This window comes from Sapajus apella, unplaced genomic scaffold (genome assembly GCF_009761245.1).
Source record: "Sapajus apella isolate SASKATOON/1434 unplaced genomic scaffold, GSC_monkey_1.0 scaffold23, whole genome shotgun sequence".
Lineage (NCBI taxonomy): Eukaryota > Metazoa > Chordata > Mammalia > Primates > Cebidae > Sapajus > Sapajus apella.
In genome coordinates, this window is record NW_022436963.1 from 35,247,374 (window position 1) to 35,262,000 (window position 14,627).

Consider the following 14,627-nt stretch of genomic DNA (forward strand, 5'->3'; position numbering starts at 1 on the left):
AGTAGAATTTTGTGTGCAGTACTAAGTCAGCTATGAATCACAAGTAGTTATATTTCATCCAAGACAAAGCTCCAAAACCTTTTCTCTGCACATTCTCTGTGTTAGGTGAAATGACATCTATGAGGGTCCCTGGTAGAACACAGTGAGAATAGCAGAGAATATGCAATGACTAAGGAAGAAAGAAAAGAAAAACAGGACAAGAAAGTGAAGAGTAAAAAGAAAAGGGAGACAGACTAAAAGTAATAAATCATTTAAAAAGACAAATGTGCCTCTGGAATCTGCGAACCCCAGTCAGCGTTGCATCCCCAGCCTGCCACCACGGCCACCTATAAACTGGTGCTGATCCTGCATGGTGGGAGTATGTGGGACCTGGAGAACCACTTTAGTGGCTGGCATGATACTGACCTAAGCCCAGAGGGCCATGAGGAGATGAAGTGCAGCAGGCAGATGCTGTGAGATGACAGCTATGGGGTTTACATCTGCTTCACCTCAGTACAGAAAAGAGTGATCCAGACCCTCTGGACAGTGCTAGATGCCATTGATCGGATGTGGCTGCCAGTAGTGAAGACTTGGTGCCTCAATGAGTGGCACTATGTGGGTGTGACTGGTCTCAATAACGCAGACACTGCTACAAAGCAGGATGAGGCCCAGGTGAAGATCTGGAGGCACCCCTATGATGTGCCATCACCACCAATGAAGCCCAACCATCCTTTCTACAGGAACATCAGTAAGGATCTCAGGTATGCAGACCTCACAAAAGATCGGCTACACTCCTGTGAGAGTCTGAAGCACACTATTGCCAGAGCTCTGCCATTTCGGAAGGAAGAAATAGTTCCCCAGATAAAGGAGGGGAAACAGGTACAGATTACGGCCCATGGCAACAGGCTCCGGGGCACTGTCAAGCATCTGGAGGGTCTCTCTGAAGAGGCTATCATGGAGCTGAACCTGCCGACTGGTATTCCCATTGCCTATGAATGGGACAAGAGCTTGAAGCCCATCAGGCGCATGCAATTCCTGGGGGATGGAGAGACCACGTGTAAAGCCATGGACGCTGTGGCTGCCCAGGGCAAGGCCAAGAAGTGAAGGCCAGCAGGCAGGCTACGGTCCCCAGGAGCACCCTCCCTGCCTGTCACGTCCCTCTGCCCCTCCCTCCTGCACATGTCACACTGACCACATCTATAGGCATCTTGAGCTGTAGCTGCAGATGGAGACCAGTGGCTCCCATTTTCATTTCAGCCATTTTGTTTCCTGCAGCCACTCTCTTCACACAACCTAGTCAGAACAGCACTTCCAGGGCATGGGTTCTCCATCCAAGCTATAGAAAAGCTCCCCTTGTCCAAGACAGTTTAAAGGTAGTGACCTGGGTATTTGCAAGTGCTTTGTTTACTAAGGACTTGTGGGGAAAAACCATGCTAAGCCATGACCAGTGAAGCAAGACAGCCTGTCTGTCCCCAGGAGCCAGTTCTGTGCTCTTAGTAGTCAGGCCACTGCCTGGGGACTCTAGTCATTGCAGTAGAAGATTAATGTAACCAGCATGGTGATGTGACAACTGCTTCCTCCCTGACCCCAGAGAAGCTGGCTCTAGAAGATTGGGATCAATCCTGAATTTAGTTTATGTGTTACATTTACTTAAAAAAAAAAAAAGGTATTTATAGTATGTATAAATAATACAAAACAATAACCTTTCTGGGGTTTCTCATGGCAGTTGAAATAGTCCTACGTGTGGTCATCAGAAAATAAGCCATTCCTCATACCAATATGGGATAAGTTCCTTGACCTCTGAGGGGTAGAAATGCTTCCTGCTGTGTGTTTTGGAATCCCTCCCCCACCTTGTTTGTGGCAATGAAATGCCTCTTGGTCCTGTCCAAGTGTGTCTTTCATTGACTGATTTCTGAATCATGTTCTAGTTGCTTGGCCCTGCCATGTGGGTCCACTGTTCATTTGAGCCTAACTGTACAAAATCCTTTTTCCTGAACTGTGTAATCAAAGGAGTGATGAGAAAAAAAAGACAAACGTGAATAATTTCATTTGTTACAGTACTGAGTTGTCATAGGTTATATTTACTGAGCACCATCTACTCTATGTCAGACACTGTCCTAAGTGCTTTACATGCATCATTTAATTCAGTGAACACATATTCACTGCACACCTGTGTGTGCCAGGCACTGTTCTAAGCAAAGAATATTTTGTAGAGAACAAAACAGATGAAAATCTCTTTCTTGGAGCTTACATTTAGTAGGAAAGTCCTTATTTAATCATCACAACAAGGAAAAGAAATGGGAAAAGCAAGGAGAGAGGGAAAGGATACGTATGAAGAAAAAAAGAGAATTTAGGGAGGGCAATGTAAAGGAGAAGAAGGTTAGAGTAAAGCACCATCTTCAGGGCTTTCAGATACTCGATGAAAAGGATAACTCCCTGTCCATGCCTCAGACTCTTCAACATAATGGTTACAATGGTCCCACTACAACAGATTTAGTTGTAAATGTGTTTGAAGAAATATGCTTCCACATTATTTCAAATATAGATGGCAATTTGAGGTGCTAACAAAGTTTCTGAATATACTTTCTGAATAATCCTTCTGTTTTAATAAAGAGATCAGACACATTTGTAACAAGCAGTGTTCATTTGTACGTGTAATTCTTGTGGTGAAACGGAAAAAAATCAGTGGCCTAAGAAATGATGAACCAGCTAGCTGGCTGAATCTCTCACCAGCACCAATTGTAATATTAACAGGTAACTGGTAACTGAGAACTTATTATTTGCTACATGACAAACTATCCCAAAACTTAGTAGTTTACAACAATGATTTATTATTTCTTGTCATCCTAGGGGTTGGCAGGTGAGTCCTGGTCTCACCTAGGCTTGCTTGTGTGGCTGTAGTCAGATGGTGGGCTCTGCTGGGATGCTGGCTCCCTCATGCCTCTTTCTACATCTTTCATCGTACAAGAGTCTAGGTCTTTCATCATACAAGAGTCTAGGCTGGGCTTTTTTACATGGAGGCAAGAGCAGTCCAATAGAGGAAAAAGGAAGCATTTGCAACCTAGACTTGGAATTAGCCAATGACACATCTGCCACATTCTAGGGGGTCAAAGCAAATCATAAACGCAGCCCAGATTCCACCTCTTATAGAAAGCAGGAGTGGTATTTACAACAATGAGAAGAATTGTTGAAAAACCTCTGTAGGCAATCTACCTCATTTGCCATGTGCTAGAAACTACCTTATTATCTCAATGAAACTTCCCAGCAATTTGTGAGATAGTCACCATTTTATCCCTATTTTCCAGCCAAGGAAAATGTTCCTGAAAGGCTAAATATGCTTCTGAAAGTTGATGGCAGATCTAGGACCAATCTTAATCATCTTAGAGTTCCAATTCATAAACATCCCTCAATATGAAAGTCAGTAGAGTTAGAGTGATTGAATCACATTCCCTCCACCCTGAGGGAAGAACAAAAGCACAGCACAGTCATGCACCACATAATAAAGTTTCAGTGAATGCGTGGACCTCATATAAAGGTGGTCCCATAAGATTATAATACTCTATTTTTCCTGTACCTTTTCTTTCTTTTTTTTTTTTTTTTTTGAGACAGAGTCTTGCTCTGTCACCCAGGCTAGAATGCACTGGTGTGATCTCAGCTCATTGCCACCTCCACCTCCCGGGTTCAAGTGATTCTCCTGCCTCATCCTTCTGTATAGCTGGGATTACAGGTGCCTGCCACCATGCCCAGCTAATTTTGTATTTTTTAGTAGAGACGGGGTTTTACCATCTTGGCCAGGCTGGTCTCAAACTCCTGACCTTGTGATCCACCCGCCTCAGCCACCCAAAGTGCTGGGATTACAGGCATGAGCTACTGTGCTCTGCCTTCCTGTACCTTTTCTAAGTTTAGATACACAGATATTTACCATTGTGTTACTACTGCCTACAGTACCCAGTACAGTAACATACTGTCAGGTTGTAGCCTAGGCGCAATAAGCTATATCAAACAGCCTAGGTGTTGTCAAATTATACCCCCAGTTAACAGATAACATGGACTCCCTGTGGCTCAAAAGTAAAAGCAGACCCGAGGGGCTCACCCATGGCAGGGTGAGGCAGTGGTCAAGCTCTTCGTGTTATTAGAGAATGCTGCAAAACCTGTTTTTCTGCAACCAAGTCGAAGAGCTCCTGGAAACAACGGCAGCTGGGAATTCCCCAACTGACCACCAAAAGACCACCTTGTGCCAATCAACTGACGACCTGGAACCAGTCAATTGAGAGAGACTGATGATTTGGGGCTTTAAGCCCATCCAATCAAGACTCTGTTTCTTTTTTTTTTTTTTTTTTTTTTTTTTTGAGACAGAGTTTCACTCATGTTACCCAGGCTGGAATGCAATGGCGCGATCTCGGCTCACCGCAACCTCCGCCTCCTGGGTTCAGGCAATTCTCCTGCCTCAGCCTCCTGAGTAGCTAGGATTACAGGCACGCACCACCATACCCAGCTAATTTTTTGTATTTTTGGTAGAGATGGGGTTTCACCATGTTGACCAGGATGGTCTCGATCTATTGACCTCGTGATCCACCCGCCTCGGCCTCCCAAAGTGCTGGGATTACAGGCTTGAGCCACCGCGCCCGGCCAACAAGACTCTGTTTCTTACTCCCCTGATTACCCTACCATGCCCTGAAGTTTTTGCCTTTGCAATCTTTAACTCTCTGCTCCGCTTAGAGCCCACTTCCGTTTTACACCTGAGGCTGCATCTCCCCAATCTGCAGATTTTATTTTTTAGATGGAGTCTCACTGTGTCCCCCAGGCTGGATCCTTTGTGGCACAATCTCAGCTCACTGCCGCCTCCACCTCCCAGCTTCAAGTGATTACCCTGCCTCAGACTCCTGAGTAGCTGGGATTACAGGCATGCACCACTACACCTGGCTAATTTTTGTATTTTTAGTAGAGATGGGGTTTCACCATGTTGACCAGGCTGGTCTCAAACTCCTGACCTCAAGTGATCCACCCGCCTCAGCCTCCCAAAGTGCTGGGATTACAGGTGTGAGCCACCATGCTCGGCCTCATGGTCTTTTGTTAACTGCATGTAGTTGGCTATACAGTCTAGGTTTGTATAAGTACACTCTATGATGTTTGCACAATGACAAAATCACCTAACAGCACATTTCTCAGAACATATCTCCTTCTTTGTGCAATGCATGCCTGTGGTTAAGAGCTCTGCAGCTGGTGTCAGGCCTCCTTGGTGTGCATTTGAATCTAAGTCTCATTAGCTCTGTGCCTTTAGGCCACTTAGCCTCAATTTCATCACCTGTATAACAGGGCTGATATCTACCCCCATAGACTATTATGTGATATAAGGTAAGACTCTGTCCCAACGGAGTATGTGCTCTGTAAATGCTCATTTCTGTTGTTGTTCTCTGAGTGTCCTGATCAGTTTATCTTGAGTCAAGCAGTACTATATTACCAAGGCCACAATCTCTAGGGCTGCTGCTGATGTTGAGTCTATGTGGATTTATTATCATAGTCCCTGCTGATCATCCTGCTGATTCTGCTTTGTCTTTGGCCCGTGTTGCTGCTGAAGTGACCCCTGCTGAGGAATCCTGTCCCTTTCTTTGCGCATTTGTTATACTTCCTGTTCCTACAGCTGCCCCTTTTGCGCAGGAGACCTGATGGCTATCCATGTTTACCTACAACATTTTCCCTTGTCAGTGCTCTTTTTGTTCTTCTAATTTCACAAAGGGAGGAGGGAATGGAAGTTTCCCAGGTTCAGGACAATTGCTGTATCTGACTTATATAACTAACTCAATTTGTGTTTTCTGTGCTTTGCAAGAGCAGTGTACCAGCAGGAGGAACCACTAGGTGGCAGGGGTGCTGCACTCCCCAGCTCATGGCCTTCTTTCTTCCAGTAATCTCAGTAATAGGGAAGATACGGTTCCTTTCCAAACAAATGACTTGCTTTTAAATCAACTTATCAATATGAAATTCAAGGAGAAGAATACATTTCACATACATTCTCTTGAAAATTTACTGTGATGGCACTGAGTTCACCAGCAAGCTCTCACAGGGGTTGTGTTACTAAAACAGTTTTATATCCTGTGGCTTGAAAGGGCATGGAAAAGGTAAATAAGCCACTGCTTGCTTAGGGCACAGCCAAAGCTGATTGTATTTCCCTCTAGTTGTTAATACTTGACAGGACAAAGGTCCTTTGGGTTAAAGGTTCATGGACTCCTAGGCTATTATTTCATTAATAAGATTGTATTAATAGATACATCTCTTATTTCCCAATGAGTCCCAAAAGGTTTTCATGGGGGAGATGGAATTTCAGTAGCGCACTGAATGAAAAGCAGGTGTAGGGGCATCCTTCTTTCAATTACATCCCCACAGGAATCCAACTGGCCAAACGGGATATTCTTTTAACAAAACAGATTGGAGAGTACAAGGAAGGGAAGCGAGGTAAAGGCCAGGAATGCTAATAAAACCCTTCTCTCACAGTGCAGGGGATCCAGAGATGCTGCCTACAGCTGATAGAACAAGATGTTTAATATTAACATATCACTTACACTTACAAAGGTAAATTTAACCTAGAGGAACAAACTACATTGGGTTGTAGCTATAAAGGCAGGAGAAGGAAAGGGGAGACAGGATGGTAGTAATGTTAATAGGCTAAACTTAAGTACCATAACAGAGTCCACAGATAATACCAAAATTGAAAAAGCAAGAAATGGCACTACAAGCATGTCTTTTACAGCCAAGAAGGTAATCACCACAGAAACAAAAAGCAGAAGTGGCTAATAGTCCTTGCTTCTCTCTGCAGGAGAGGAAGGAGATGGGCAAGGGAGTGGCTGTACTATCTGACTTTCTACCCAGGACCTTGTTTTACTTTAAGAATAGGCAAGGACAGGAAGATATTAAGGTAAAACAGATATCTAGGTTCATGGGAACAACCATTCACTGAGTTCCTCATTTGTGTCACTATATCTGATATGAATTATCACACTTAATCATTTGCTTGTTTACTCTTTAGTTTAATAAAACCACTGCTTCCAGTTAGAAAGAAACGAGAGGCTTCGATTTCCACATGTAATGTTACCTGTCTCAAACTAGCAATTTCTAGCAAGATCCATTTTAGTCCACATTTTCTCAGGAGGTCATCCGGTTCTTTCTGATATAAACTAACGTGCCATTATTCTTTACAATAAACCAGAACCATAAAGAGCACATGTGCCCACTTGTACTTCCTTTGAGGCAGTTTAGGCTTGTCCTTGGCCATGCATCTATTAGCAGAACATGGTTACTCTAGACCCACTTATCTGCTAGGTCTGACCCTCAAACTTCCTTTTCTTTCTTTTCAAACCCACATCTAATACACCAGCAATGACAATACATCCTTCAAAGTATCCCAGAATTCGACAATTGTCACCACACCCACCCCTAATATCCTAGTTTGAGCTATCATTATCTCTCACTTGGATCACTGAAATTGCCTAGTAACTGCTTCCATCCCTGCTCCCTAACATTCTCCAGGCAGCAGCCAGAGGGATTTTTTTTTTTTTTTTTGGTAAGGCATAGTGATAATTTGTAAAACACTGAGTATGATGTACCCATCCCATCTCTCTTCTACCTCTATCCTGCTCACTCACTCCTCTGCAGCCTCACTGGCCACCTGGCTATTCCTAGGCCCTGTTGATTATGTTGCGGCCTTCTGCCTGGAGTGCTCTCCTCCTGGCTATCTAAATGACTTGCTCTGTTGTTTCATTCAGGGTCTACTTTGTCACCTTATCAAAGAGGCTTCATACACCTGACACGAAATAGGTATATTCCTCCAACTCTCCAACACTGTCCACCACCCACCTTGCTTAGTTTTTCTCCATAATGCTTATTATCACAGAAATATGATGTACATATCTTCTTGTATTATCTGTTTTTTTCCCATTAGAATACAGTTAATTTGTAAAGTAAAGACATTTATTTCTCACAGTTCTGGAGGCCAGAAAGTCCAACGTCAAGATGCTGGCATCTGGTGAAAGCCTTCTTGCTATGTCACCCCATGGCAGAAGGCAGAAGGGAAAGACAGCACACATGAGAGAGAGGGAGAAGAGAGCTAAACTCATCCTTTTATCTGGAATCCATTTCTGCAATAATTAACCTACTTCCATGATAACAGCATTAATTCATTCTTGTAGGCAGAGCCCTCAGGACCTAATCACCTCTTAAAGATCCTACTTCTCAACACTGTTCCACCGGGGATTAAGTTTCAAACAAATAAACTTTGGTGGGACACATTCAAACCATAGTAACATACTACTGATGAACAATATGTACTACAACAATATTTCCTGAACTGTGAAACCTGTTTATTAGAAGTAATTTTTTTTTTTTGAGACAGAATCTCACTCGATCACTCAGGCTGGAATACCATGATATGATCTTGGCTTGCTGCAACCTCCACCTCCCAGGCTCAAGTAATCCTCCCACCTCAACCTCCCAAGTAGCTGGGACTAGAGGTATGCACTACCATGGCCAGCTAATTTTTGTATTTTTTGTAGAGATGAGGGTTTTCTATGTTGTCCAGGTCGGTCTCAAACTCCTGAGCTCAAGCAATCTGCCTGCCTTGGCCTCCTAAAATGCTGGAATTACAGGCATGAGCCACTGCACCCATCTTGGGACATGATTTTAGATAGTGCAAAGATAGGCATTAAATAACACTGAATCAGATCAAGAGAATATTTTCTTTTTGATGGTTTAATCTCTCTCATTATGTCAAGAAAATCTCATTATTGCTAGTTTGTCTCTAATACTTATAATTTATCTTTATTTATATTATTTTATGTTTTGGGGTGGGTATGGTAGCTCATGCCTATAATCCCAGCACCTTGGGAGGCCGAGGCAGGCAGATCACTCAAGCTCAGGAATTCAAGACCAGCCTAGGCAACATGGCAAAACCCCATCTCTACTAAAAATATGAAAATACAAAAATTAGCCAAGCATGGTGGTGTGAGCCAGAGGCTGAGGTGGGAGAGTCACCTGAGCCTGGGAGGCAGAAATTGGAGTGAGACAAGATTGCATGACTGCACTCTAGCCTAGGTGACAGAGAGAGACCTCATCTCAAAATATATATATATTTTTTTTTTATTGGTAATGGGATCGCACCATGCTTTCTGTCTCTCTATATTTGCCTATTCTAGATATTTCATATAAATAAAATCATGTAGGCAAGTATGTGGTCTTTTGTGTCTGGTGTCTTAGCAAAATATTTCAAAAGTCCATCCATATTGTAGCACGTATCTGGATGGTCTTGAACTCCTAGGCTCAAGTGATCTCCTACCTCTGCCTCCCAATTAATTGGGATTATAGGCACATGCCACCATACCTGGCTTAATAATTTATCCTTAAAAAATAGAGAATGTTACTATTCTGGGGAGTATGTAAAAGAAAAAAAAAGTATAAAATGGGCCTTACATTTAGAGCCTAAGAGCCTTTGCAAGGAAAGTGTCTGACCAGAATTTAATAACTTTGTTTTGTTTTCATTGTATTTATTCTTAAGGATACCATCTATTTTAATTATTTGCCTGGTAATGTGTTAATCTCGTTTAAGTCTCCCAATAAGTCTAGGAGGGAAATGATGAGTTACCCATAAGACCAAAGTTTCCTTTTTCCTTTATAAAGTTCACATAACACAAAATTCCCCATTTCAAATATTTCATTTTACTTTATTTTTTTGAGTTGGAGTCTTACTCTGTTGCCCAGGCTGGAGTGCAGCGGCATGATCCCAGGTCACTGCAACCTCTGCCTCCCAGGTTCAAATGATTCTCCTGCCTCAGCCACCTGGGCAGCTGCAATTACAGGTGTGCACCACCATGCTCAGCTAGTTTTTGTATTTTTAGTAGAGATGGGGTTTCACCATGTTGGCCAGGCTGGTCTCAACCTCTGAAATATTTTAAACTATAAATTAAGTGTTTCTTTTAATTTATTTATTTTATTTTATTTTTTTTAAAGATGGGGTTTCACCATGATGGCCAGGCTGGTCTTGAACTCCTGACCTCAGGTGATCCACCCACCTCGGCCTCCCAAAGTGCTAGGATTACAGGCGTGAGCCACTGCGCCCGGCCAGGTGTTTCTTGTATATTCATAATAATGTGTGACCATCTTTACTACCTAATTCCAGAACATTCTCATCACTTCCATAAGAAACTCTATCCCCTTTAGCTGTCACCTGCCAATCCCCCTATTTCTCCCAGCCATAAGCATCCATTAACCTGCCTTCTGTCTCTATATATTTACCTATTCTGAATATTTCAAATAAATGAAATCCTGTATGCATGCATGACATATGGTCTTTTGTGTCTGGTATCTCAGCATAATGTTTCAAAAGTCCATCCACATCGTAGAATATATCTGCACTTCAGAAAAACTCTCAAACCATGCTTCTCCTCTGCTCTCACACCAACACAAAAACAATCAACATAGAAGACTTCTGAGATTGCAAAATATGTGGGGATTTCTCCTCATCAGCCAGCCAGCAAGCGATCGATTCTGTACCAGCTGTGTGTCCTCCAATTCAATTTCAACACTATCTACCTAGACATAGTGTCAGATTCTACAGGTTGAGGATTCAGTCTCCAAGACTGTCCCCACCTCAGACACCAGGTGCAAGTTTGGGTCTCCAGAACTTCTGACCAACCGACTTTAAGTTGGGGTTTCCATGACCCCCTCTTTGGGTTCAGCTGATTTGCTGGAGAGGCTCACAGAACCCAGTGTAACATTTATATTTTCTGGTTTATTACAAAGCATATTACAAAGGACACAGATGTGGAGATGCATAGGGCAAGGATAGGGGAAAGGACGCCTATCAGAGGGCCTTTGGCCTTTGCCCCTCTGAAGGGTCACTGAAAAATCTACCCACAATAAGGCAAATTAATAAAAGAAGTGGTATATAAATTTATTAAACCATGTACACAGGGAGAATCACAGAGTGATTGCCCAACCTCCAGTGGGGTCCAGAAGTTTATATACCATCTTGAGGTTACAGAAAGAATACGGACTTGGACCCTGGCAAAACAGATTATGGTAGGAGGAGATACATTCTATTTAGGGGCAATAAATGGTTACTAGGGAGAATGATTAGATGGGGAACAGAAATTAATTTGTTAATAGTTCTTTCTGGAACTTAAATAATCCTCAGGGACAGTCATGATCTTATAAAAGGGTCTGTTCAAGTGCATTCTTGGTCTTCTTTCCTATAATGGATAATGGATAATAAGACAAGGAGGGGAGCAACTGTTCTCCTTGGAGGGTCCATCCTATCTTTATGTAGGTAGGGGAAAAGTCTCTTCCAACTTAATCACTGAGGGTTTTTAATTCAAAATCCTCATAATACCTGGGAGCTGTATTTCGGGATGAAACTCCCTGTGCTCCTTCTGGCCTTTTATGAAGACTTCACTGGTTCTCCATGATTGAAGCATGGGCAACCACATCAAAAAGTGATTGGACAAAAAAGGTATGCTCTAAACTCAGCAAGGTCTATCTATTCAGACGACTCCTGACCTCTCCGTGAAACATTCCTTCCTCCCAGGTATGGGGTAGGACCCTCTCTGAAATGGGTGCCTTATGACCACAATCGGATTAGAGTCTTGCCAAGCAGGCAGGTAAAAGGAGGAAAAGATAAGGTCAGAGAAAGAAATTCCATTTACTGTAAAATGGGATAGGAAAGTTATGAGCCAGGACACTGTGGATGAAAACCAATGTATCATAATATCACAGTCCTCCATTCCTTTTTATGACCAAATAATATTCCACTGTATAGGTATAACATACTTGCTTACCTTTTCACTAGCTGATGAACATTTGGGTTGTTTTTACCTTTTGGCTAAATGAATAAGGCTGCTAGGCACGTTTGTACACAAGTTGTTGTTTTTCTTGTTGTTTAGAGATGGGAGCTCTCTCTGTTGCCCAGACTGGAGTACAGTAGTGCAATCAGAGTTCATGGCAGACTCGAACTTCTGGGCCCAAGCAATCCTCCCATGTCAGCCTCTTGAGTAGCTGGGACCACAGGTGATTGCCACCACACCCAGCTACTTTCTAAATTTTTTGTAGAGACAGGTCTCCCTATGTTGCCCAGGCTGGTCTCGAACTCTTGGGCTCAAGCAATCTTCCTGCCTCTGCCTCCCAAATTGCTGGAATTACAGGCATGAGCCAGCAAGCCCAGTTTGTATACAAGTTTTTGTTTGAACACCTGTTTTCTGTCTTCTTGCGTATAAAGCTAGTACAGATGTTCCTTGACTTACAGTGGGATTACATCCCAATAAACCCACTGTACAGAGAAAATACTGTAAGTTGAAAATGCATTATAACAAATAAGCCCATTGTAAAGTCAAAAAATTCTAAGTCAAAGTATCCTAAGTCAAAAACCATCTGTAGTAGAATTGCTGAGTAATATGTTCTACTTTTAATTTTTTGAGGAACGGCTAAATTGTTTTCCAATGGAGGTATATTAGTCCATATTCACACTGCTGATCAAGACATACCCGAGACTGGGCAATTTGCAAAAGAAAGAGGTTTAATGGACTTACAGTTCCATGTGGCTAGGGAGGCCTCACAATCATGGCAGAAGGCAAAAAGCACTTCTTACACGGTGATGGCTAGAGAGAATGAGAGAGAAATGAAAGTGGAAACCCCTTATCAAATCATCACATCTTGTGAGACTTATTCACTACCACAAGAACAGCATGCGGGGGAACCACCCCCATAATTCAATTATCTCCTACCGGGTCCCTCCCACAACATGTGGAAATTATGGGACTATAACTCAAGATGAGATTTGGATGGGGACACAGAGCCAAGCCATATCAGGGGATATATCAATCTGCATTCTCATCAGAACATGTAAGTGTTCAATTGCCCCATATACTCATTAGAACGTGGAACTGTTGATTTTCTGTTTTTTACTTTTAGCCACTTTGATGAGTATCCCATTGCGATTAATTTGCAATTCCCTAATGACTACTGATATTTAGCATCTTTTCATGTTATATCTATTTGAGCGCTTTACATATTTTTTATTTTATTTTTGAGACAAGGTCTCACTCTGTCACCCAGGCTGGAGTGTGGTGGTGTGATCTTAACTCACTATAGCCTCAACTTCCCTGGCTCAAGCTATTCTCCTGTCTCAGCCTCCCAAGTAGATGGGACTACAGGAGAGTGACACCGTGCCTAGCTAATTTTTATCTTTTTGTAGTGATAGGGTTTTGCCATGGTGCCAGGACTGGTCTCAAACTCCTGGGTTCAAGTGATCCACTCACCTTAGCCTTTCAAAGTGCTGGGACTATGGGCATGAGCCACCACTCCTAGCCCCTTTGCACATTTATAAATTGTGTTCTTTTTGGTTTTGTTTTGTTTTAAATTCAGTTTATCTTTTTGTTGTTGAGTTGTAAGTTTCCTTTTACAGTAAGTTAACTTTTGTTGAGAAATAAAAATATAACTCTACACCCCAAACTGATTGAACAGGCCCTCTTTTGGCCAAGAAGACCCCAGAAAAACCTTGGAAGCTGAGCTCCTGGCCATGACAGGATGGTAGGTTGGACACACCACTTTATAACCCCTCCCTCTATAATCACCATTAGTTTTTGTTTTCTAAGGGTTAAACAGAAACCAGCCCTTTTGGAAGATTCACTCCACCAGCCTGATGCTGACCCTCCCATTTGCAGTTTCAACAGAACAACTGACCAGCATTCCTTCCTGATAAGAGACCACCCACCATCCAGGGAGTGGTTCTGGCCAGTCTACATAGTGCAGTGAGGGTTTTCACATCACTTGATTCACCTTTTGAAGTCTGAGGGCAAAAACTCCACCCCTGGATCATGCTATGGCCACCATTTTTTAAACATGGGATCCATGGAGAGGCATGAAGCTCAAATGCACATGCACAGGTTGCTCCTTTCATAAGTATTCATGACCCCTCCTACAGTTTATTTAATATGTACATTTGGCTACCGTTCTTGGCATAAATCCTTGTCTTATTCTTCTGACCCTGGAACTGCCTGTGTTTGGCTTCTGACTGAAGGCTAGGCTTCCCAGTTTGTCAATATGGCTACCATACCCCCCTCCCTTTTTTTTTTTTCTTGAGGCGGTATCTCGCTCCCAGACTAGAGTGCAGTGGCACGATCTTGGCTCCCTGCAATCTCTGCCACCAGGGTTCAAGCAATTCTCCTGCCTCATCTTCCCAAGTAGCTGGGACTATAGGCGTGGGTCACCACATTCTGCTAAGTTTTGTATTTTTAGTAGAGATGGGGTTTCACCATATTGGCCAGGCTGGTTTCAAACTCCTGACTTCAAGTGATCCACCCACCTCTGCCTCCCAAAGTGCTAGTATTACAGGCGTGAGCCACTGGGTCCAGGCAGATTCAACGCTTTATGAGAAACAAAGTTCGTCTGATTGGGCACAGTGGCTCATGCCTGTAATCCCATCACTTTGGGAGACCTAGACAGGAGGATCACCTGAGCCCAGGAGTTTAAGGCCACCTTAGGCAACATAGTGAGTCCCCCATTAATATTTTTAAAAATTTTAAACTAAAGAAAAATATTAAGTAAACAGTGCTAAAATAGTGATGGCAATACAGAAATCAGGAACTAGTGGCATGACATTTTGGTAAAGC

General features: G+C 42.8%; 1 protein-coding gene across 1 annotated transcript; it reads left to right on the forward strand.

Moving 5' to 3' along the window:
• The first annotated feature begins 418 nt into the window (after window positions 1–418).
• Window positions 419–1,487, forward strand: LOC116559565 (phosphoglycerate mutase 1-like). Its single transcript, XM_032290560.1, has one exon. The coding sequence runs from the start codon at window positions 547–549 to the stop codon at window positions 1,081–1,083; it is 537 nt and encodes a 178-aa protein (XP_032146451.1). The 5' UTR covers window positions 419–546; the 3' UTR covers window positions 1,084–1,487.
• Window positions 1,488–14,627: the final 13,140 nt, after the last annotated feature.